Source organism: Lynx rufus, unplaced genomic scaffold (assembly GCF_022079265.1).
Source record: "Lynx rufus isolate CCGP_SWC_20201006 ecotype Redwood Valley unplaced genomic scaffold, mLynRuf1.p SCAF_2, whole genome shotgun sequence".
In the NCBI taxonomy this organism is placed as follows: Eukaryota; Metazoa; Chordata; class Mammalia; order Carnivora; family Felidae; genus Lynx; species Lynx rufus.
The window spans coordinates 3183942-3208203 of record NW_025814834.1 but is presented as its reverse complement, the minus strand read 5'-3'; the positions used below and the strand labels follow the sequence as shown (position 1 = coordinate 3208203).

At 49.2% G+C, this 24262-nt stretch overlaps 1 protein-coding gene across 5 annotated transcripts in view; it reads left to right on the top strand.

Annotated features, from left to right (window-relative positions):
- Positions 1-18441, top strand: part of LRRFIP1 (LRR binding FLII interacting protein 1) — an 83686-nt gene extending 65245 nt beyond the window's left edge. For 3 of the 5 annotated variants that reach the window (XM_047082690.1, XM_047082689.1, XM_047082691.1), the window contains 2 exons: positions 1786-1927; positions 4343-7333. In XM_047082690.1, the coding sequence (XP_046938646.1) occupies positions 1786-1927; positions 4343-6030 (1830 nt within the window). In that variant the 3' untranslated portion in view covers positions 6031-7333. Of the gene's footprint in view, positions 1-1785; positions 1928-4342; positions 7334-11779; positions 11830-13391; positions 13510-14377; positions 14458-15539; positions 15645-17591 lie in introns of those variants that run through there. The other 2 variants (XM_047082692.1, XM_047082694.1) reach the window with 1 other exon arrangement.
- Positions 18442-24262: the final 5821 nt, after the last annotated feature.

Sequence of the window (24262 nt, the reverse complement as noted above, 5' to 3'; positions counted from 1 at the left end):
TTAACCCTGTTGGTGTTTTATGCAGCAGAAGCCTCCTTATTCCCGCTTCCGTCACCTGCTCACCCGTGCGAATCTTCTCTCTCTCTCTCTCTCTCTCTCTCTCTGCTCTGCTCACACTCAGGCTTTAGAGAGGCAGAAAGAGTTCTTTGATTCCATAAGGAGTGACCGAGATGATCTTAGAGAAGAAGTAGTCATGCTGAAAGAGGAATTGAAGGTATGAAGCCAAAGTAGAGTTAAAAACGAAAAAACCCGCATGACAGCGGATTCCGGGGTTCTCAACAATGACTGCGTGTGCGAACTGGTGTTAGTTAATTTTGTGTCATTGGTTTTAGTTGTGTTTGTTTGTTCTTGTTTTTTTTTTTTTTTTAATGTTTATTTTTGCGAGAGACAGAGACAGAGAGAGAGACAGAGAGAGAGGGGCAGAGTGCTAGTGAGGGAGGGGCAGAGAGGGAGGGAGACACAGAACCCGAAGCAGCCTCCAGGCTCCGAGCTGTCAGCACAGAGCCCCGACGCGGGGCTCGAACCCGTGAACCCGGAGATCACGACCTGAGCCAGAGTCTGGCGCTTCACCGACTGAGCCACCCAGGCGCCCCAGATTTTAGTCCTGGTAATTACAAATCTTAGGTTCACTGACACTGAAGAGACACATCCAATGAGCACAGGTTCCCTCGGGTCTGTTTACAAGCGTATCTGATCCCAAAAGCAGCTCTGATTTCCAGGAATTTTTTGGATTTTTGTCTCACATTCATTAATAAATTCTCCAGGACATTACTCAAAGTTAGAGAACATATGTGTTTCTTTTTATTGAAGACTCAAGTTTAAGGTCTTCTCCAGCTGAACAGTGGTGCAGGTGAGGCCCACACTAACTAGACTTTGAGACCCAGTGGTTTGAGGAAAGTCCCACGTCCTGTTTGGGCCAAGTGAAGGGGTCTTCAGCTGCTGGCTGGACACGGAGTTAAGAAAAACGGGCTCCGGGTGGGCTGTTAGCATTGTAGGAGACAGTGTTGGGAGAGGGTATGGCCATGGCCAGTTCCTACATCGGCGGTGGAAACACGTCAGTGTCAGCTGCTTATATTCAGGGGTCAGGGCCACAGCGGTCAACCAGGGGGAACAGGTTCCTATCACTGCTCCTCCCAGGGCTGTGAGCCCGGCACGGGGGCTGCCTCTAAGCTCAGGGAGACAGCCGTGGGCAGCAGGAGTGGTGAGTGAGTCTGAGATCCCTGGTGAAGTGCGCAGCCTGGAGCTGCCGAGCGTTAACTGGTTTTAGAGTGTTTGGCTGTGTGGTGAACGTGGACGATATTTCCTTTGAGTATAGCCGATGTTCCAGCCATTTCTTAATTCCTTCTTCAGCACGAATTGTACTTATTCCTTTCAGAAGACGCACATAACCTCTTTCTTTATCTCTGTCTCTCTTTTTAAAGAATGCACCCAGGGTTTTAAAAGTGAGGTCACTTGACGGTGATTTGCTTGATGCCCTCCTTCGTGGCAGCCTGCGGGCCACTACGTGCAGTTACAAGGGATGCCTGTTAAAAGTGTCTGGTCACCAGCACATTAAGGCATGGGATTGATTGGTGCATGTAAGAAAGAGGCGGCCCTTGGAGGAAGATGTCCCAGATTTGTGTGTGTTGATAGAACGCTTCTGAGCGTGGTGTCTGCTGCTTCTCTGACTCTGTGGAAGTTTCTGGACTTCGTGGAAAAAACAGTTTCTTTTTAATTATCATTAACAAAACAGAGTTTTAACCTAATATCAGTCAGCGAGTATTACGAGTCTGTTTTTGTCCCCAGAAACACGGAATAGTCCTCAATTCAGAGATCACTACCAATGGAGAGACTTCCGACACCCTAAATAACGTTGGACACCGAGGTCCTACCAAGATAACAAAAGAAGAGTTAAATGCTCTCAAGACGATGGGGGACGGGACGCTAGGTAAGTGCCGATTCTCCTTTGCGTTCTTGTATCTTCCGGTCAGCATTGGTGCACCTTCCATGCATTATTAGAATTGGCGTAATCATCACTGATCAATTAACCATCACCCAGCATGCCATGCGTTCTGTCACTTCATGGGAGTTTCCTTGCCGAGCGGTGCGATCACCCACGTGTGTTTTCTGGCACGCATCTCTGTGCTCACCACCGATGGCTGAAGAATACATTTCTCTTGCTTCTCAAAGCCACCAAGCGAAACTGTGAAACACAAGGAAGATCGTCTTGAACTTAAGGGACCGTTTGGGCAGTACTGTTTGCCTCTCCTCAGATATGTGCCAAGTACGGCTTTTAACTTACTGCGTTGCAGATTTCTTGAAAGGTCAGAACAGCCAAGGCTGTAGAGCAAGTGAGTGAGTGAGTTAGTTAACGCTGTTTACAAGAACTGCACATTCTACCCACCATCCATTCGGTGTTTTGAGGCCATGAGGTGCCCGCGGACGGCGGCTTGGGGCTTGTGACATACAGTCTGGTTGCCATTCTCAGGTGCCCTAGGTGAGGGGCAAAGGAGGGGGGAACGAGGCGGACAGGCAGCCCCAGGCTGGTAGAGGGGGTGGGAGGGACAAAACAGACAGGCAGCCCCAGGCTGGGGGGTCAGAGTGGGAGTTGGACCTTTACCAACAGGAGTCTGACTATGCCTTCCCCTTTGTCAGAGGTGCTGTCCCTCTGTAGGTCACATTTTGTTTTCTGAAAGAATGTAAATTGGGAAACCCAACAGACAGTAAGAACATTTGCTGCAGTTTGCAAACACCTGCAAAGATTCACCCGTTGAGATTTGTCGTAATATTTGGCTTTTGGATAAGCTTTTGGAATCTGGTGTGCAGCCTTCGGAATCCGGCCAGCAGATATGGCCTCCTTGTCACTTAGGACCAGCTGTGCCCCTGCTTTTTACAGTGAGGCCGCAGTACAGCCAGGGCCCGTGACTTTGAGTTCCACGTGGAAGCTTTCATCCTACTGCCTTACTCATGGAAATGTAGACACCTGTAGGCCCGCGCTTCTCAAGACTCGCTTCCTAGGGAGAGTATCTCCGTTACCTTTACAACATAATGCGTGTATGCTACACGCATACAACGCCTTGTGTATAAGTTGCTGAAAGGAGAAAAACGGGTTGATTTCCATCATACCTTTATATTAGCTCTGTGAGCAGCTGGGAATTTGATCGTGCTGCTCTCATTCAAATATACATTTTATAAATCTTCGTTCACCATTTAGGACACCAACCCTTAAAGAACCAGACATATCGCTTTTATCAGTGAGCTCCAAATGTTTTTTGACCGAAAAATCCCCATCAGTGAAGAATTACGGGAACTTCCCAATAGGTATATTTTTAATCTGCATATCTACATATGTATCTGCAAATATGCGTATATACATGTACACATACTATTTTATCAATGCGAAGTGTGTGTTATAAAACCCGTGCCCTGGTAGACATCTTTAAAGGGTGAAGCAAAACTACCAGAAGTCCTACTAATGTTCCCATTTTGTCTGGGGTGAGTGGGCGCACCGTGGAGACCACCGTGGTAGAAAATTATCAGGCTTTCACTTCATAGCAACATGGCATCTAATACGCCGGGGGTGTGTTTGTTTGGAGAATCTAAACTGTAAGCGTTCATTCCAGAGTAGTAACGTGGTTTTTTTACTTCGTAATTCTTCAGTTGGTGAATAACTGATCGCTAATTAAGTGGTCATCTTGCCCTCGAGTGTTGGCCTCTGCTGAAACACCCCCCAGTCCGTTAGGGAACGAAGCAGGGGTGTGTCAGGCACAGGCTGCTTTCTCAGAAACACAGTAATTAGATGGTGGGGGTTGATTTCCTTTTACCTCATGTGAGCTATTTCAGAAGGATCTCCCTTAGGACTGACCAAAGGCTGAATTTCTTCAGGTGAATTGCAGGTTTCAGATGACTTGAAGGGGGTTTTAGAGCCACGTGATGTGCAGTGCAGGTGGACAGCTGAGGAAGCAGGAGTAGCCCAGACGCGTGTTTGGAAATGAGAAGAGGGAACGGGGACCGGAGGTCGTTCTTAAGCCCCTCATTTGGGATTGTTTGGCTGCCTGATCCAGAGCTCTGTCTGTGAAACCTTAACGGCACCCTTTGAAAACCAGCTCACACGAGATGGCACCAGCCGCCACTCTTGCCTTGAAGATGGCGGCAGTGGCCCTCGCTGATCAGTTGTTGGCCGACGCAGTGGCTGCTTGGCCGCACGGAACTGGCAAAGGCTTCTGTTTCGTGTGATTCTCGGGCGATTCTCTCTCCTTAGGAACGGGGTCGGGTGGGAGAGAGAACACGTGTTTACGCTGTAATGTGTGTTAAGCGGTCGCCACCTCACGGGGTCCCTTCAATTTTCTCAATGGTCTTTTAGGAAGAGCCAGTGAAGTGGAGGTGAGAAGCGAAATTGTGGAGAATGTGGGGGAAAAAGGAATGTTGCAGAATACTGAGCAAGAACAGCACACAGAGGACCCAGCACGGGAGCGTGCGGACACAGAGGTGTTCCATGCTGGTGGAAATGCCGAGGACCAGAAAGCCTCTGAAGACAGGGCCCCCTCACTGGGAGTCTTAGCAGATGAGGAACCCGTTCCAAACCAGAGTCTAGAGAATGCTTCCTTTCTTGAAAACACGGAGCAGGTTGAGTCCACACCAGACGACAGGACTGGGGCTTCTCTTGAGCAATCCGACTGCTTGGGTGAATTAGATGGTGAAATCCCAGGTCCTGCGACTGAGCAGGACAGTTCCAATGCCTTGGATATCAACAACCAAAGTAAAGAATCTGCAGAAACACAGGAAGATTTGAAAATCTTGGGAGAGGGTAGCACAGAGCCATGTCAAGAATCTGCATCTCCACAAACACCTGAAATTGGAGAGCTGGGCAGTGTAGACATGGGGGAGCGAGGTGGGAGCCCCACAGAGGGTGTGGTGGAGGCAGGGCCAAGGGGGCTTGGGGAGCAGGTGGGCACAGTAGCCTCCAGACCTCCGAGGTATAACAGTGACACCGTGAGTGATGATGAAAAGTATGCGGTAGATGTCCCCACCGAGTTGGACCCGAGCTCAGGGCATGACCTAGAGAAAGAGCCCGCCACGCAGGAAGTTGCTGAGCCCAGGGAGCTCCCAGTTCAGAGCACAGCGGTAGGTGAGGAGAGTGATGAAAAGGAGGACCAGGAAAGGGGGCCGAGGGATGAGAAACCGATCCAGACGGAAGTGCGGAACGTGCCTTGTTGTCCAGCAGCCGAGAGCAGTCCTCAGGGAGCAACGGATGTAGGTGTGGCAGACACAGAAAGCGAGCCCCCAGATACAAAAGAACCCGAGGAAGAAAAGAGTGACCAACAGGGAGAGGCATCGGATTCATCCCAGAAGAAGACGAAGAACAAGAAGAAGAAAAACAAGAAGAAAAAACCACTGGCGCCTATAGAGACCCTGAAAGATGTTAAGAAAGAGTTAACATTTCAGAACCCAGACTTAAGTGAAGTTAAGGAAGAAGAGCAGGTAAAATCTACTGACGAAAAACCAGTTGTAGAAGCACAAGATGAGGTCACTGAAAGCCCAGAAAAGGAGAGTGTAGCAGGAAGCAGTGAAAATGTTGATGGTCCAGAGAATCCGAAAATTGAGTCGGATGAAAAACTTAACCAAGAAGATGAGGACGTAAACACTAAAGCGGGGAAAGAAGCAGCCGATGGCGACACATCGGGGTCGGGACATGACACAGCCCAGTCATCAGGCGCGACGAAGGAGCCAGATGAAGCCGTTCTAAAAGATGGCGCTGAACGAGACGGCGCCACCCGCAACATTCCAGAACCAGGGAGTGCAGAAGCGTCCGGCGGCACCCTGCTGGAGAACGAAAGCCCCCTCGAGGACATCGACGATGCGTCTCACACGGGAAGCACAGAGCCGCAGGAGATGACGGAATGTGCCGGTCAGGTAGCCCGGAAGGTTGTAGAGGATGAGGATGACCTAGCACCCGCAGGAGAGCCGGGAGCCTCCGATTCAGAAAGCAAAGACCAGCCGAGAGGCGGAAGCGAGAAGGGCAAAAGCAAGGAGGACTGCACCCTGTCGTAAGTGGAGTTGAGGCTGGCTGTGGAGGGGCCAAGGACTGCACAGTAGGTCCAGCTGTCAGAGGCTCATCTGCTCTTAACACTGGCGAGGCTCCTAAAACGTCCCCCGTTGATTCAGACGCACCATGTGACAGTCAGCCACCGAGCTGTCTACCACGTTGAGTTATAGACTGTTACTTGGGGATGGATACTTCCTCGCGAAGCCTGTCACCCCGATTAGAAAGAAAGACACGCTTGTAATCAGTATGCGTTCCAACGGAGAGCACTCCAGTTGTGTCTCTCATAACACTTCGTATTTCTGCTTAAATTCCACCTAAAGCTATCTAGCACTTGCCTTAGGCCGATACTCGTGACCAAATCTGTCGGCATACAGTTGACCAAATGGCATTCTGAGACTTCCATATTGTAAGTACGGTGATATTTAAATTGATTTGTCGCATTCAAACGTGTGCTTTCATACTTGATTTTGATGTGTACGTTATGACCTATGAGGTATTTTATTTTAAAAGGAAATAAACGGCCAAATAGCGTATAGGTCACTGAGTGATAAGATTTGCACCTTAGGACAGTAATGCATCACGTTAGGGATAAGAAAGCACTGGGAGATCTCCCTTCCCTTTACCGCGTTTAAATATTTTATCTCAAACCAATACCCTTTTGATCTCATTGTTAATGATACCTGAATTTGTTTTGTAGATTTTGACCTCACTCTGTGCTGATCATGTACCAAAGCCATTTTATACAAAGATTTTTTTTTTTAATTTGTTTCTGGAAGAGATGTACATTGAAATTGTATTTCCTAATGCGGTATTTGGGGGGGGGGGACCATTTCTAAAATTTTTTAGGTTTTCTTAACCTTAAAATTACTTCTCTTTCTATTTGTCTAAGTGTTACTCAATCCAAAAGGTGACCGTTTTTGTGCAAACTGCTCATTGGACTGTAACAGGATATTTTAAATAGAGAATCACTTTTGGTGTTTTGGTATAAATCTTTTCCTTTGCTGTTTCTCAGTATATTCTTATTGGAAAATTCTTGATTTGATCTTCCTGAAGGAAATCTATCTTTTCTGTACAAGGAAGCCTTTTAAAAAGTAATTGTAAAGTTAAATAAAAAATATTGTGAAATGTTAAAATTACAAAGGACTGTACATGATGAATGCTGTTGACACTTTATGAAATTATGTGAATTCATGTCACTGTTACAAGATATAACTGAGTGCAAAAAAAAAGACCAGAACCTCAATAAAATTTGAGGCAAGTGTGTTATTATGTAACTGAAATAAAAAAACCCAACATTTTATAATTTGACAAGCCTGTGACTCCAGTCTTTGGCCTACTTGAATTCTGACTGCCTAAATGTGGTCTTAAAAGTAGTACCTACTTCTGGACTGCTGATTCCCAGTCGGCCTTGTGTGAAGGACTCATGCTTGATTCTCTTTGTCAGTGACGAATCAACTTCTCTCCGGGCCCCTAGGCCAGGGCCAGTGTTGGACCTTCCTGGGGAGAATTGAGAAGATCTTCCCTCATAGACTCCCCTGTGATCTGTGAGTCTGGTGAGGAACCCCATTCTGTTAAGAAAGCTCTCCATTCTGTTACTGTGTTGACCCAATCCAACACTTAGAATGTTTTGAAGAATATGGTGGAAATAAACATTGACTCTTCCTGTGTAAGTATCCTGAAGTCGGGGACTGATGCGCCCTCTCCACCTGTGCCAGCTACGTGGACAAATACAAGGCTTGCCAGAGACTCAAGTCCAAGGGCTGCAAAGAACTTGAAAGGGGGTCGGCGGCTGCCTGTAACTTCAGCAAAGCCGCATCCACCCTGGAATGCACGTTTGCGAGCAGTTCTCTCATTCCTACTTCCAAAGGCCCCTGGGGAGGTGATTCGACAACCAAACTCACTAAATGGTGAGATCATCCAACCATTTTAAGGGCTTTCTTGCCTCTGTTACTCAACAGCGTATGTAAGGGCACTGTGCCATGCTTCATACCCCTCAGACCAGCTGTCCAGGGGTCTCGATCATCCACTCACTCATTTAAGTAATGGACTTTTTGATCCCTTCATATCCGGAAGCACTGTGCCGGTAGACAGGCAGATACGAACCAGCTCCTAGTGGACGGGGACAGCTGAGAATCAGCAAGTGAGCAAAGAAAGAAGAAAGGGATTCTGAACAGCCAACCCATTTCTTGATAATCTAAGAGCCTTCAGTGTGAACATCAGTGACCCTGCTCCAAGGGGGAAATGACATTGTGGCACAGCGATTGATGTCCGCAGGAAGGCCCTTAAAATTACCAAGAAATCGTTACCGTAGGTATATTCAGGTCAGGAATGCACAGAGGCATATGAGGCAGTTTGGAAAGATCCCGAGTCAAAAGATTGACTCAGAAAAGAATGGAAAGTCTACCCGTCAGCCCCATCCCCAGAGCAACCCAGGCCCCTGAGATTTCAGTATGATGCAGAACAGAGGAAAGCACTGATCACTGATACCTTAAATCAAAAAACGAGAATATTTACCAGCCCCAAACCAGAACATACCACTGTATGTAAAATGGAACTCTTCCTTCAAAAGCATAATTAAGTGTAATTATGAGTATACACAGAAAACAGGGAAAGGTAACAGAATTTTGAATTATGGGCTATTACGATAGAGGCTGAGAATCAATAAATTTTTTTTCAAGGGTTTTTAGGAATGAGATGTATTGCCCTGAGTTTTGGTGAACAGAAAACCCGAACGTTTACGTTTCCACGGTCACGAGGACCCTGGAGTGTTGGTTCCGGGAGTTCACACAGATAGACTCCTCTCCTAGGAGACCACCTTGTACAGCACGCCATCGAAACAAGGAACACCTCAGTGAGATTCGTTCCAAATGTCCAGGCTCCGGAAGGAGAGGAAGGGGTGTTTGTGCCTGTGTTATGTTAGACTGTATGCTTATTCAGTGTGATGATTGTATATAGTGAAAGCTGTGTCTTTTAGGAACAAGGCTTTCACTCACTCTTTCCTTTTCATTCTATCCACTGTGCCTTTTACAGCAAGGCTTACATTTTTTTCAAGACGTGAATGACCTCGGTGGTGGCTGATGTATACAGTTCCCATCTGTACAGACGTCTCGGGCCTGTAAATGGGGAAAGACCTGTCCCTGTTCTTCCTTTTGCCGGAAGGAGAGGCTCTCTTGGAGGGGCCAGGGGGAGGCTGGCCCCGGGGACGATGAAAACTGTCCACGTGGGTTATAGTCCCAACTAAGTCAGTGCGAGGCAGGAGTGGATTCTTGAGAGACCTCAGCCTCCTGCTCACTCTCTTTGCAAATGCAGAGGGGAGGTGGCTTGTCCTCTGCTGTGGGGAGAGGAGGCCTGAGGCCCACAACGGCTGAAATTAATCCCCACAAGGGAAATCATGCTCCCGGTCGTGTATCATTATCCCCCCTGCCACCCGTCTTCGGTTGCTCTCTGAAAATGGAATCGGAACCCGCTCTCTTGAGTCGTGGGCCAGATCCAGGCAAAGCAGCACAGAGGAAGAGGGCTCGGGGACAGTGGTGGCTGCCGGTGGTTGACAAGGCTGTACCTGGACAGATGGGGTGATGATGTGCAGGCCAGAAGAATGACCAAGGAGAACAGGGGTTCAGAGACTTCCGGAGTGGTCTGCAACTGGCCGCCCCCTGTCCCGAGACCTTGTCACTCTGAGTGTTTCTCATTTCACGGGTCTCTTAACTTGTGTACCGGAAAGCTTATTGGAGTTTAATACAGAAAAACCCGGCTTTTTAAAAAAATGGAGACCTTTTAATAGCCAACTCATTTTGACTTCTCCGTTTAAGAGAAAAGTCTGAAGTTGAAACACCGTGACTTCGTTTTCTTTGATGCCTGGTTTCTAAAAGCTGCAATTGTGGTCTTGAAATGAATGGTTTATGTCTATTTGTAACTGAGTATTATGGGCCAACGATGAGCGGTGACACTTGGTAAATACAGGGTAAAGGTGGGTGTGCGGTACTCTGGTTAAGGATTCCGGTAAGCATACCGACGATGCCCCACCGTGCAGTCAACAAACCAGGCTTGGTTTTTAAACCTGCAAAAAAAACTGTAGAACTGCAAAAAGCTGTTTCGTCTTCTTCATACCAAATTAATTTGCTCCTTTCTCTCTTCCGTTCTCTTCGAACAATTTAGTTTTTAAACTTCCTCTCCGATTCTGCTTCCAAACTTTTCTTCCTTGAAAGTTTACTTCTCTGTTTCCATATTCTCGCCATAAGAGTGAAGGTCACGTTACCCTTATCTTTTGTTGGCTGGTGCTATTGTTACATCTTAACCTTGGTTTTGTACTTGCTACCCAGGATATTTGGAGTCTTCTAATAGAAAGAAATATCGTAATAAAAGCGCACAATACGTAGGTGAGCTTTAAGATCATTTTCAAGTATATTCAGTGCCTCTTACGATGCCTACGGTTTTTGTAGGCATAAGATGAAAAGTAATATTGAACAAACAGCTGAGTTTATATTTCATTTCAGCGTTGGGTGGGCTTGCGGAAGAGAAAGCATAAGATATCAGAAGCAATTTGATTATGCACGTTAAAATGGAATCCAGAAGATCATAAATTTATGGTTGACATTTCTGGTTTCAGTTCTTTTGTAATTGAAAATAACAACTTGGGGTGTTTGGAAAAACAACTTAGAGAAAGCGTGTAACTTGGGGAACCACGTGAGATAGGTGATTTTTTTTTTAGATGCAAATTGCATTTTATACAGATTATTTCTTTTTCACGTGGTGAGTCAGAGCTGCGCAGTGTGAGAGCAGTGTCCCCTCGGGAGTAAGAGTCTGGGGCTGGGAGTCGGGCTCCGACACCGAGGTCCCGGTTTAGATCTGGAACAACAGAGGAGGCCGCGGTGAGGGGTGTGGCCCTGAGGACAGTTGTTAGCTGTTCTGGGCCGCGGGTGCTCGCCTGTAGAAGAGGGATGGAGTATTGAGGCACACCCGTGGGGCTTTGCGGGTGAAGGCACACCTGCTCGAGCCGAGCGGGGACACAGTGACCGTGCAGGACCCGTTAGCATCACTGTCACCATCGCACCATCCTGATTTGTCCTTTAAAGTGGCGTAGGGTTTTGCCCAAACCCAGCCCTTGGTCTCCTCCTCTGTATTCCAGATCGTATTCCTCAACGCCCCTTCAAAGAAATGGTTGGGGATGGATCTTGAGATGCTTCTGTCTGGGGTGGGGGAGGGTGACGGGGACCTGGAGCGTTACCGCATCTGTCTCGAGACCGTATCCGCTCTTGACGAGCGGGTTAGCAGACGTAAGGTTCGTGGACGTGTAGTCAGAGCTCTGACACTGGTGGGCCTGTGAGAGAAAAGAGAGCAAGAAATTCTCCTGGGATATAAACTCGGAAAGTCAAGGACAGTGAAAATGCCACTGACATGAACCACGATGCCCAGTGCGTTTGTACCTTGCTAATGATGTTAAACCATGAAGCCTGTGAGATCTTGTGTTGCAGTGTGGTTGCTCTTGCATGTTAACCCCAAGTAGAAGATTAGCCCGTTTGCATGCAGCCGGATGCTACCCATGATGACATAAGCATGTTGTAGGAGGTTGACCCCACTCAACCTCCCTCGGCTGACGTCCTCCCCAGTCCTGTCTGTGGCCTCATTCGCTGTGGTACGTGCATAATACCTTCATCATTCGTTTCACTAACCTCAATGCTCATTCTTCGGTGTAGCGATCTGCTGAAAGGTGCGCTCCGGGATCCACCTCAACCTGTGTCTTTTTGGTTTCTTTAGATATTAGGTTGAAAAAGCTTGTTGATGAACGGGAATGCTTATTGGAACAGGTAACAATCTTTTTATTACTTTATGAGCTCTGCGGGGGCGGGGGGGGGGCACCCGAACGTCTCCCTTCGTCGGGGAAACCCTAGCGTGTCATGTCTGCAGATGACCAAGCCAACCTGTGTTCTTGCTATTTTTATCCAAGTAGGGCATCCTAGGTCATGCGAGGTGTAGAGAGGATGTCCCCAAAGACTCAAGGCCACAGAACTGAATTTGGGATGCTCCATGCAAATTGCTACTTAAAATAAATATTTATGTGAAGAGCCTAGATTAGCCATTGAGGCAACGGGGCAAGAGCTCTACTGAGTCACCCCAGACACCACTTCTCTCACTTCCGCCGGCTCAGAGAAGTCGGTTTTGGGATCTCTGGGTGATCACCACCCCTTTCCGGCAGATGTTCTCTCGTTCCAGCCGATCAAAGTTGTTTTAATTGGGGTTTACCTTCGTGGCTCTCTTCCACCCCCAGAAACACTAACCAGCTGTCCCATTTGTATGGGACATACAGCATAGTTCTTAAACCCTGCCACAGTCCCTTTCTAAGGAAACTCAGTTCCGTTTTCCTTCATGAGCGCAATCAAAGGTATTTTTGCCTTGCTTGTGACAATTCTCTTGAAGAGTTCCCTCAAAATCGGGGAAAGCGCTCAATGTGGTGGCAGCATTGAGGTTCCTTTGATCTTTTAAGAACGTGTATCCATCGCGATTCCGTACTTATTTTCTCAGAGCAGAGAGCGCCAACGGTCAGTATGGGGCGGGGGGTCTGACTTGGTGGTGCTGGTCGCTCGGGGCAGCGGGGTCCCCCAGGTTCCCGGGGGATGGAGGTTAACAGCACAAGGGCTGGGAGACTCCCCTAGACACCGTAACTTTCTGCAGTCCCGGCTGCTGACTGCATTTCCGGCTCTACCTGGCTCTCCCCGGGGAGAGGAGAGCTCTGCAGGGGCCAGCTCCTTGAAGGTGGCACCCCTGCACCTTGACCGGGCTCTGTGCGCGACCACACGGTTCTGCTGGCGACACGATGACAGTATTTCTGTGCCTGGGGGGATCCAGAAGGTCCTTCCTGGCTTCTTAGTGAATAAAGAAAAGGCGACCCGGCACACCGACTTCCTAACCCTTAGATAAACACTTCAAGTGTTTTATGTACCATCTCCTCCTGAACTCAAGAGGAATTTCAAACTTAGAAATAACCTTTCACCCCAAGTTACAAAATAACGTATGTCTGATACTGTAAATCTAATTCCATTTTCACCCATTATGCCATCACTTTCTGAGAAAAGCACTAACCGGCCAAAGTTTTTCATTTATTTGGTTTGGTTATTAGAGAGGAGAGACTCCCTACTACAGGTGGCTGGTAGATTATAACCTCTTACTACATTTTTCTGGTACCTTGTCACGTAACCCCTATTCTTTGGCACCTTGCAGACCCACGGAATAACTCCAGAGCAACATCTGATTGTATTTATGGGGTATTGTTTCTTTACACTCTGCTTCCTTCCTGATAGGCTCTAAGCTCAGCTTTTCAGTCTCCTTGAGAATAGAGAAATTCACCTATTTTATCGGTGGGTGTTTTCAGATTAAGAAACTCAAAGGGCAGCTGGAAGAGAGACAGAAGAATGGCAAGTTAGACAATCTGCGTCCTGGAGATGACGTCTTAGAAAACGGGACAGACATGCATGTAATGGACCTACAAAGTAAATGTCAACCCTTGTGTAGAAGTGAATGCTTTACGTGTCCTATTTTTATCATATTTGTGCTGGAAGAGAAAAACCATCCTCGCAAAAAAAGCCTGGTGTTCCCCTTGGCTGCCCCCAAACCCTTGAGCACAAGAGTGCAAAGAAGTTTCTGTGTGGGATTGAACAAGGATGGGCAGGTGGGTGGAGCAAGGATGTTTCTGTCTGAGCCTGAAGAATAGAACAGGTGCGCCAAGATAGCACCAGGTGGCGCCCCGTGAGAAACCATATTTCCTACGCTGGATGCAACTGCCTTTTTTTTTTTTAATGTTTATTTATTTTCAAGAGACAGAGACGGAGCGTGAACAGGGGAGGGGCAGAGAGAGAGAGGGAGACACAGAATCCGAAGCAGGCTCCGGGCTCTGAGCTGTCAGCACAGCTTGAACCCACGAACCCCGAGACCATGACCTGAGCCGAAGTCAGCCGCTTAACCGACTGAGCCACCCAGGCGCCCCGATATAACTGCCTTTTGATCAGCCTGTTGTATGGAAAAGTTCAAAGGCGTTTTTCTATACACGTAAACCAGAAAGATGCTTAAAGGAGATAAAATGACTCCCAGTCTCCCCCGCCCCCCGTGTGCCCCACCCCTACCATTTCTTTGTCCTCTGTGCCCGCAAGGTGCTCTCCTGCCTGGCACTTGCCTTCCTGGGCTCCTGGAGAACCCGTGCCTTCTCCTGTCTCAGCCCCACCAGGTGTGGGGCCACAGGCCAGGACTTAACAGATTTGCATGCCGGTTCCTAAGGAAGGGCTTGGTTCCCAGTAACTGTTGTTTCAACACTTTGAAAAGCCCGAAGAGCTTAACGCGTGTTCCTTCTCTCTCACCCTTTAGGGGATGCCAACAGACAGATCAGCGACCTCAAATTTAAACTTGCAAAGTCTGAGCAAGAGATAACAGCATTAGAACAAAATGTACGTGCACACTTTTAAGCAATATTGGGCAGAGTGACAGTGATGATTAAGCAGGTTGTACTTGCTAGAACTCGCTCGGAAAGGCTGAGCACCGAGAGGCGCAGACAGATTTCTAGAACCAAAAAAGGTCCTCTGTGTATTTCCTGCAGAGAGAGAGTAGGGAAGGGAAGATCACTGTTAGGATTCGGGCTGTTGTAACAGATACTAACCCTTTATAAACAATGCTTGGTTGTAGAAAATCACTAAAGTGGCTGGGAAGTTTTTAAAGTTTGTTCTTTAAAGATAATTTAATATTAAAACACTTCACGCAGCGACATTCCTCTTGCCTGGATTTTTCCGTCTTTCTCTCCCAACCAGGTGGCTCTCTCTGGTTCCTAGATTTGGGGTATTCATTGCCTGCAGCATGCTGGGCAAATTTGGGGCAAACTGCGTCCTAACCAAAGGGAGAGTTAAAAATGGTACTCTCTCCCCCTCAGTTATGGGTCTGCGTGGCTCGAACTCTGGGGAATGTTTGAGGACAGAGAAGTGAGAATGGCATCCCACGGAAGGAGTTTAGGAAGCATGCTGTGGCCTCCGTGGACCGAGGGTCTCCGCTGGGCCGTGGCTGCTTCTGTCTCTCGCCGCAGACCTGGCTGGGGACTGCCATCCCCAAGCCTCCGACTCCTCCCCCCTGCTATTTCCTGGGCTTTCCTTCTCCCCTGCCACCTCCACACCATGCCACCCCAGGAGACACTGGACCAGAGCTGAGGTCCTTTGCCTAAGTGTCGTTCTGCATCGACCTGCCTTCTCCAGCAGGATGGCCCCACGCAGGGAAGGGGACAGCAGCACTGTGGGAGCCACCCTTCTGGACCAGGGGTCAGAGAGGGAATGAGGCCCTAGCAGGTGTCAGCAGGGGGGTGCTCCGAACAGCTTGCTTGGCTGGAACCTACACGATAGCCCAACATGCTAGATCATACGTTTGCATCGTCTGTCCCCCCCTCCATTCCCTAAGCCACACCCCCTTGGTCTCACATGTGATAAAGCAACTGGAGAAAGAAAACAGGCCTATGAATTTATACATACGGTGTTTCCCTTCCTTTTAGGTAATAAGGTTAGAGAGTCAAGTATCACGTTATAAATCGGCAGCCGAAAACGCCGAAAAGATAGAAGATGAACTTAAGGCTGAAAAGCGGAAACTCCAAAGAGAGGTAAATTTTCTAGGCTGTTTCCCGGGAGAGCGGGACGATTGTCCAGCTGGCGGCACGGGGCAGGGGGGGAGGGGAGGGGACATCTGCCTACGTCACGGGGAGCCTGGGGCCAAATCACGGCCGCCTTCTCAAGGCTGCCGCTGAGAGTCTGTCTGTCCTTCTGCCCAGCCGCCTACAGACGAGCTTCTCTCGAGTTCTTTGTGTCTTTGACTTTCTACAACTTCACCCCTGTGTGCTGTGTGCAGGCTTCTTGCTGTTTGTTCTGCTGGCTCAAGAGCGTGTGGTGTCTCTTGCATCCATGAAGTCTATTTTCTTTTTTCTTTTTTTTTTCTTTTACATTTATTTCCTTTTGAGAGAGTGAGACAGAGCACAGTGGGGAGGGGCAGAGAGAGAAGGAGACACAGAATCTGAAGCAGGCTCCAGGCTCCGAGCAGGTGTTCGGCACAGAGCCCCATGTGGGGCTCGAACCCCCACAAACCGTGAGATCATGACCTGAGCGGAAGTCACTCAACCGACTGAGCCACCCAGGTGCCCCCAGGAAGTCTTTTTTCTAAGTCAAGTACGGAAAGTTTGCAACCATGACCTCCTTAAGTATTCCTCTTCCCTGGTGTGTCCGCTCCCCCGCGGGGGTTCCAACCCGAGGCCGAGGCCGGCTGGTGGACGGTCCCTGCAGCCCGCGCATTTCTTAGCCACCTGACCTTGTCCTTCCCACTTCCTGGCTGCGCTGGTGACGAATCTTCCCGTTCACCTTTTCTGGTCTTAAAGTGTATTCATTCCTGATGCTTTCCTGTTGTGTGGTCACATGTGGTCCTGCTGCTTTGTTAACTGTATCCTTATTTCTTTAAAGATGTCATACACAGGGTGGGGGGGGAGGTTCAGTCAAATGAGCATCTGACTTCAGCTCGGGTCATGATCTCACGGTTCATGAGTTCGAGCCCCGCGTCAGGCTCACTGCTTTCAGCGCAGAGCCTGCTTTGGATCCTCTGTCCCTCTCTCTCTCTCTCTGCCCCTCCTCCGCTCATGCGCGCTCGCTCTCTCTCTCTCTCTCTCTTCTCTCTCAAAAATACACATTAAAAACAAAGGTGTCACACACAGGTGTTCTGTTTTCCACGTCTGAGGATGGGTTCGTGTCTTTGAGGGCCTGACCCTGTGGTTTCTTGCTTCCGCTGGTCCGATGGCTTGTCCTTCGTGCGTTGGGTGTCTTGTGAATCTACGCTTGATCGGCATTTGTAGGAACACTCCAGGCCAGACTTGGGGAAGTTTCTTGCCGGGAGGGCTTGCCTCTGCCTCTGCCCTTGCCGGTGAGAGGGGACGCGGAGGGGGCTGACCTCGGGACCCCAGCCCCCCTCCCTGGAGGTTTTGGATCAGAAGTCGGGCTGCACACCCTGCTCCCACAACGCGTGTCTGCACGACCGCGTGGCTGCTGTACCCGCTGCCCCGCCCCCACCTTAGGGCACCTGCACCTGCCTGCTGGTCCGCGTGGCTCCCTGCTGTTGGGGCTTCCGTCTGACTCCCAGGCTCTGCGGCCCTGGCTCCAGGACAGACCGCCTTGGCCTCAGGCGTTCCTTTCTGGTTGCAGAAGCCTTGCTGCCCAGGCCGTGGGGACCGACTCCCGCAGCCGGCCTGGGCCCCGCTCTTCTTTCTCTGCCTCCCTTACCTTTTGTGAGACCCTCAGGACCCCCAGGACCGTGTCATAGGAGTCTGGGGCCAAGTTGTTCCAGAGGATGACTGTTGCCTAGTGACTCACGAGGCCAGAGTCTTGTCCTTTGTGTTACTTAAGGAATCGTTCAGAAAAATACGTCCACGCACAGATGCGTACGTACGTACCTCTAGGACCTCAGTGGGTCCGGGCTACGACCGCGTCTCCCAGTAGGATGGAATCTGGGCGACCCTTTTACGTTTGGGGGAAGCGGGTTCCTCAGAGCGGCCTTTCCTCTTTGTTTGCAGCTGCGCTGCGCGTTGGACAAAACCGAAGAGCTTGAGGTGAGCAACGGCCACTTAGTGAAGCGTCTGGAGAAGATGAAAGCAAACAGGAGTGCGCTGCTGTCCCAGCAGTGAGCACCAGCCTTGCACACGAGCCTGGGCGGCGGACGGCGAGCGCTGTTTCGCGGGCTTGCCTCTGTCGCCGTCCGGGATTGCTGCTTCCTCCCCTGCTTCTGAGAAGGCCCGCCGGGCACTCGGCTCCCCTGCTCGCCCGCGGGAGCCCCCGCGGCCACCAGATGCCTCTGTCTGCGGCCCCCGCCCCCCGGCGGGGCCGCCTCTCCGAACCTGCAGGTCATTTTAACGAGCACATCGGGCCCACGGGAGCTCCGGGCTCCCACTGAACGTGGCAGTCGAAGTAAAGGCTAAACTGGGACTTGGGTTTTCTTTTCCTGTGTCTTGCTGAAAATTGAGGGGAAATGTCACGGTGTCGGGACTTCCTTTGGGGGCACAATCTACAAATGTGAGCGACTTCAGTAGTATCTCTTAGTCTACGCTTTTCGTACACAAAACACTGTGGAACCACAAGCCATTACCAAGCGAAACTCTTCTCACTCGAAACAAGGGGATGGTCTAGAAGTAAAAGTGACCTTAAGAAGACTCTTCACAGGCAACAAATGAAGCTTTTCTAAGGGATTTTTGCATCGGTTCAATCATAAGGATACTTTTTTCCAGGGTAATTAGGCAATAGCTCCACCGAAAAATGACAGCTTTCCATTTGCATTGTTTAATCCTTATATTTGGAATTGAAGTTGTTAACTTCTTTTAAAGAATGTACTGTTAGAAAAATTAAAACATGAAATGTTGAAAGACTTTAGCCATGTGGTTTGTGTTTTTTTTTTCTTCCCACTGAGAAAGAAGATCTTTATTTCATACTAATTGTTCTGTACACGTGGGGTCATTTTTTGAAGCCTATCAAATCAATTAATTTCTCTTGCCCTGTGGAAAAAACAAAGAGTATATTCACAGGAATCGGAAGAGCTCACTTCCAAGAATTGGCATTCTTAGAATAAAAAATAAACTGAGGAAGTTACAGGCTGGAGACAACTGTGATTTCTTCAAGGACAGAAATAGAGAAAGTCTGGCTACTTGCTAATTTTTAGTTACTCTGTGTATATTGCACCTGAAGTCAGCTTGGTGACGCGGGCCACCTTTTCGGGACATTAGCGAGCGCAAACCAAGGGTCACCCGAAACTATACCTTGTGTTGACCCTGGGAGAGTGCTGGTGTGGGCGATGTGGGTTGGGCGCCTACGTTTGAGAAAATGCTTCCAGCACGTTGCTGGAGGTCACGAGGGCCCGTCCCCGGCACCGTCTGGGTCCAGGACCCGCAAGGTTATATTGCATCAGGGCACAAGAGGGGTTCGTGTCTCCTCGCGCCAAGGACAGCTTACAGTTCAGATCTCCTTCCTGAGCACTTCATAGATAACAATCATCCAATCCCCAGTCCACGGTTGGTGCCCACAGACCTGCTATAGCTGATGCATGTTCAGGACCAGTATTTGTACAGAAACCTCCTCTTGCGTTGATCCCGTGGAAGCTCCCAACTGTCCACAGCAACGTGGTTTTTACGTTGACCTAAGATTTGTCAGAATACGTTGGTTTTCAAAAGACTTCCGAGTTTGAAATTTTACTTAATGAGCGTTTAGCGTTCCGGGTTCTTTCAAGAATGCCATATATCAGGGTCCGGTCCAAAACAGAAACCACCAGTAATTTGAATGGGGAAAATTTAATATAAAGAATGATCGGCCCACCGCAGGGCATCAACTCCGAAGAAAGGGTGGAAGAGAATTCTAGAGAATGTCCTGGAGCTGAGGGAGAGCACCCAAGAGAGGACAAATTAGGATTGAGACCTCACTGGAGGGCCTGGGGCCACCGCCTACGCCCACGAGAGAGGACAGACAAGTCACAGGGCGCCGGGGGGGGGGGGGAGGGGGGGCTGACACCAGCAGGCGGGAAACCGGGGGCCAGGACTGGGGAGCTAACTTTGCTGGAGCGTGAGCGCCTCTGGGTGGCCTACGTTGCACACCACAGGCGCTGAACGAGAAAGAAGCAACCAGGAGGGGGGAGCCCTGGCTTCCTGCATGGTCTCTCCAACACCCTCTTCAGACCGTAGTGGGCCAGCCGGCAAGGAAGAGATGTTTACTTCATTGTCTTATCCTCAAGGTTTCTTTTCTTTTTATGAAATTTATTGTCAATTTGGTTTCCATACAACACCCGGTGCTCATCCCAGCAGGTGCCCTCCTCGATACCCATCACCCACCCACCCCTCCCTCCCACCCCCCTCAACCCTCAGTTCCTTCTCAGTTTTTAGGAGTCTCTTATGTTTTGGCTCCCTCCTTCTCTAACCATTTTTTTCCTTCCCCTCCCCCATGGTCTTCTGTTAAGTTTCTCAGGATCCGCATAGGAGTGAAAACATATGGAATCTGTCCTTCTCTGTATGGCTTATTTCGCTTAGCATCACACTCTCCAGTTCCATCCACGTTGCTACAAAAGGCCATATTTCATTCTTTCTCATTGCCACGTAGTACTCCATTGTGTATATAAACCACAATTTCTTTATCCATTCGTCACTTGGTGGACATTTAGGCTCTTTCCATAATTTGGCTATTGTTGAGAGTGCTGCTATGAACATTGGGGTACAAGTGCCCCTGTGCATCAGTACTCCTGTATCCCTTGGGGAAATTCCTAGCAGTGCTACTGCTGGGTCATAGGGTAGGGTTTTTTCTAATTTTTTGAGGATCAAGGTGTCTTCTACAACCGACATCTTAATACAACTATGTTTAACCAGCAAAATATCCACATATAGAGATCACAGATAATAATAGCAAACACACACAGCACTTCCACGGGCCTGGCAGTTAGATACATATTTTCACTGAATTAATTTTCACAAAAACCCTGTGAGGCTACAGACGAAGAGGCCGGAGCCCAAGGACTGGCTGGAAGTCTCGCCACTGGTAAGAGGGGGGCTCCCTGTCTCCCCAGTCCTGGGAAGATGGCATTTCCCAGAACTGCGGCTCCAAACAGGTCAAACCTTCCGTGTCTACCTTTCACACCCATCTTTGCAAAAAGAGCAGATCCATTTTATGCACACTTCCTAATCCAGAGGAAGATAGAACATGATTTTCAAATTTATTTCATGTAATACAGCTTCTCCTCAGATAACAGCTACGGGAATTTGTTGCCGGCTTTTTTTCTTCCCGGAATTTCTCGACCCCGCACTACTGACGCCCTGGGCGGGATGGCGCTTGGTTGCTGGGCTGCCGTCCCGGGCATCAGGAGCTGTTGAACGGCATCCCTGGCCTCTGCCCACTGGAGGCAAACGGGCTCCACCCCAAGTCGTGATCAACAAAAATATTGCAAGCATTGCCAAGTGTCTGCTGGGGGTGTGGGGTGCCAAAGCATCCCCCATTGAGAACCACAGCTTTAAGCTGAATTAGGAAATTGGGAGAAGAAAAGAGTTGGTTGAAAACCTGGGCCAGGATCCCTACTGAATTTTTCCTACGAAGTGTTTTCGTTTTTAGAAACAAAATGGCATTTAGGATGTAGAGAGACCATTAAAAAGACATGCTAAGTGGACAATACAAATGGGTAACGTAAGTCAGATGCAATTCAGAGCCGCTGGGAGGTGTTAGTTTCCATTTTTTGTTTCTGATTTCGCATTCTGATCATCTGAAATGTAAACTACAGAATCAAAACTTGCTGTTGATATTTTTGAAATTTTATGTTATTATTCAGCAAATATGGATTTCTGCTTTGTGCAGTGCTGAGCTCTTGGGAGACACCAGACGGATGCCCACCTTAAGGGGGCGGTGGTCCCAAGGAAGGGCATGGCCACACACACTGATAACCACAGAAGAGGGCGGCGTGGGATGGGGTCGGGGAAAGTGCCAGGTGGAGACAGCCAGGTTCAGATTTTCAAACTGGGGCATAAGCATCTGGCGTGTTTCTCCAGATGGCCGGGCCAGATGGGTGCACATGCCTGTCTGGGTATTTGGAAGTGAGAGCTGCCGTCTGTGGACCTGCCTGGCTCCCTGCACCCGTAGCCCGATCCCCAGCTCAGGGGTCGGGGACTCTGCCCTGTGTCCAAGAGCCTCCAGGACTAGATTCCCACCCTGTTCCCAGTCTCTCGAGGACTAGGCAGCTGTCCCAAGCCCCAGCCCCACACTTGCCCCCACACTGCCTCTCTGCTGGCTGGTATGGTCTCTGTGTACGGTCGGTTCCTGACCCCCACTGCTTCCTCCTTTCCCCTCTCTGACAGAATAGCCCCCATCACCACCTGCCAGGTGGCTCCTACTCTGTCCCCGAGAGCACTGAGTACGAAGCAGGCTCTTGGAGTCCTGAGTGGCTGAGTGTCTCCGTCTGCAGTCGCCCGTCCCCGTGGGTGGCCACCAACCTAGCCTCCAAGTTCCACAAGGACAGAAGTTCCTTTGTTCAAGACCTCACCCGATAGATCTCTTCCTTCATGTCTTTTATCATGCCCTTTAATAAGCTGGTAAGTGTGTTTCTCTGAGTCCTGTGAGCCGTGTGAGTGCCCCCAGCAAATTAACTGAACCTAAAGAGGAGGCCACTGGAGCCTCCAATCTGTAGCCGGTTGGTCAGAAGCACAGGTGACAGCCTGTGGGGGGTGGGGTGGCGGGGAGAGCCTTGGAGGACTAAACCCTTTACCTATGCAAGCTGATGCTATCTCCAGTAGATCATGTTAGAATTCAGTTCATGCCTGCTGTGTCCGAAAATTGCTTGGTGTTTTGGGGGGGGGGGGGGCGCCCACATTGGCCTTGGTTCCAAGAACGCTAAAAGAACTCCCTACATCTCAAGAGGCACGTATTCTGTATTTAGATGTGGGTGCCAGGAAAAGGGAGGAGGGATCTTGAGGTTTGTGTTTGTCCCTCACCACTAGCCTTCTGGGCCCATCACCACCGCCATGAGCACACATGGAGTCCACGCCCACCCCCCCGCTCCCACTTGAGCTCTGCCTTTTGAAGACCGCACCCCTGTCTGGCTCTCTTCCGCTTTGAATGAAATGTTGCCCCATCCCCAATGCTGGGGTGCTGAGAGTTTCTGCCTGAGCTTGTCGTGTAAGCTACCCCAGGGCAAAGCTGCCTTGGCTTCTTGGCTCTGGCCTGCCGGGGGCTGCCTTACCCAGCCTGGAATTCTGTAGAGCAGTAATTCCTCACCCGCCATGATTTTACTAAGTGGGGCTGAAGATCGTGTGGTCTAATGTTCCCACACCGAGACATTTTAATTTATTAATCTTAAAAACCTAGTTCTAGGGGCACCTGGGTGGCTCAGTCAGTCGAGCGCCCGACTTCAGCTCAGGTCATGATCTCACGGTTCGTGGGTTCGAGCCCCGCGTCGGGCTCTGTGCTGACAGCTCGGAGCCTGGAGCCTGCTTCGGATTCTGTGTCTCCCTCGCTCTCTGCCCCTCCCCCGCTCATGCTCCGTCTCTGTCTCTCAAAAATAAGTGTGAAAAAAAATTTTTAAAAACCTAGTTCTAATTTGAAAAAGGAACATAAAAAGAACAAAACAATCATCGCTCCCTCCTCCCAGTCTGTGGGGTAAAAAAAAAAAAAAAAGTCTGGCTTCTGCATACCTAATATAAAACAAAAGGTCAGACCCAGAAAAGCATTTCCCAAGAGTCAGCACAGTTAAGATTTAGCAAAGTAGGGGCACCTGGGTGGCTCAGTCGGTTAAGCGGCCGACTTCAGCTCAGGTCATGATCTCACAGTCCGTGAGTTCGAGCCCCGCGTCGGGCTCTGTGCTGACAGCTCAGAGCCTGGAGCCTGTTTCAGATTCTGTGTCTCCCTCTCTCTGACCCTCCCCCATTCATGCTTTGTCTCTCTCTGTCTCAAAAATAAATAATGGTTAAAAAAAATTAAAAAAAAAAAGATTTAGCAAAGTAAAACACAGGAGAATGCACCCGTGAATACATCAATGTGAAAACAAAATATGTGGGAAAAATCTGATTTAGCTGGGCGAAAACGGCCAGTCCTCATCTCAGCAAAGGTGCCTGCAGCCGCACAAATGACTCAAAGAGCCAAATCAAGACAAGAAAAAGTTTCCAGAAGGAGCTTTTAATACCTAGGAACCTGTATTAGAGGAAATCTGTGCGTTCTGCTATGAGATATACAGCATGAAACACTATGGAGATGTATAGTAAGAATAAATAGCATAAAGATTGTTAACTTTCTCCCAAATACAGAGATTTAATACGTTTCTTAGGAAAATCGCTTTGAGTTTTTTCTTTTTTGGGGGAAGGGGGTGTGAATCTCACAGTTGTTCTAATAGTCATCTGGAAGTTAAAAAAAAAAAAAAATACCACCAGCTTAGATGACTTTGATAAACGCCCCTGTGGGGTCAGCGAGTAGCCTCCACCAGGTGCTACAGATATTACAAAGGTGCAAAGACAGGTCCCCTCGAGAGCACAGCCAGCCTGGCTCAGGGCACTGGATGCATTCCTGGAGGACCCCCCGGCTGTGGCTCCGTGCCACTGAGGCTCCGCGCCACTGTCCTGAATCTCAAGTCTGCTCCACACATCCCAGCCCACGACGAATTCTCTGTGCCATCAGCTAGAGAGTGTGTCCTTTCAGATGCACTGCATCAGGCTCTATACTCCTCAGCCCGCCTGGTACCCAG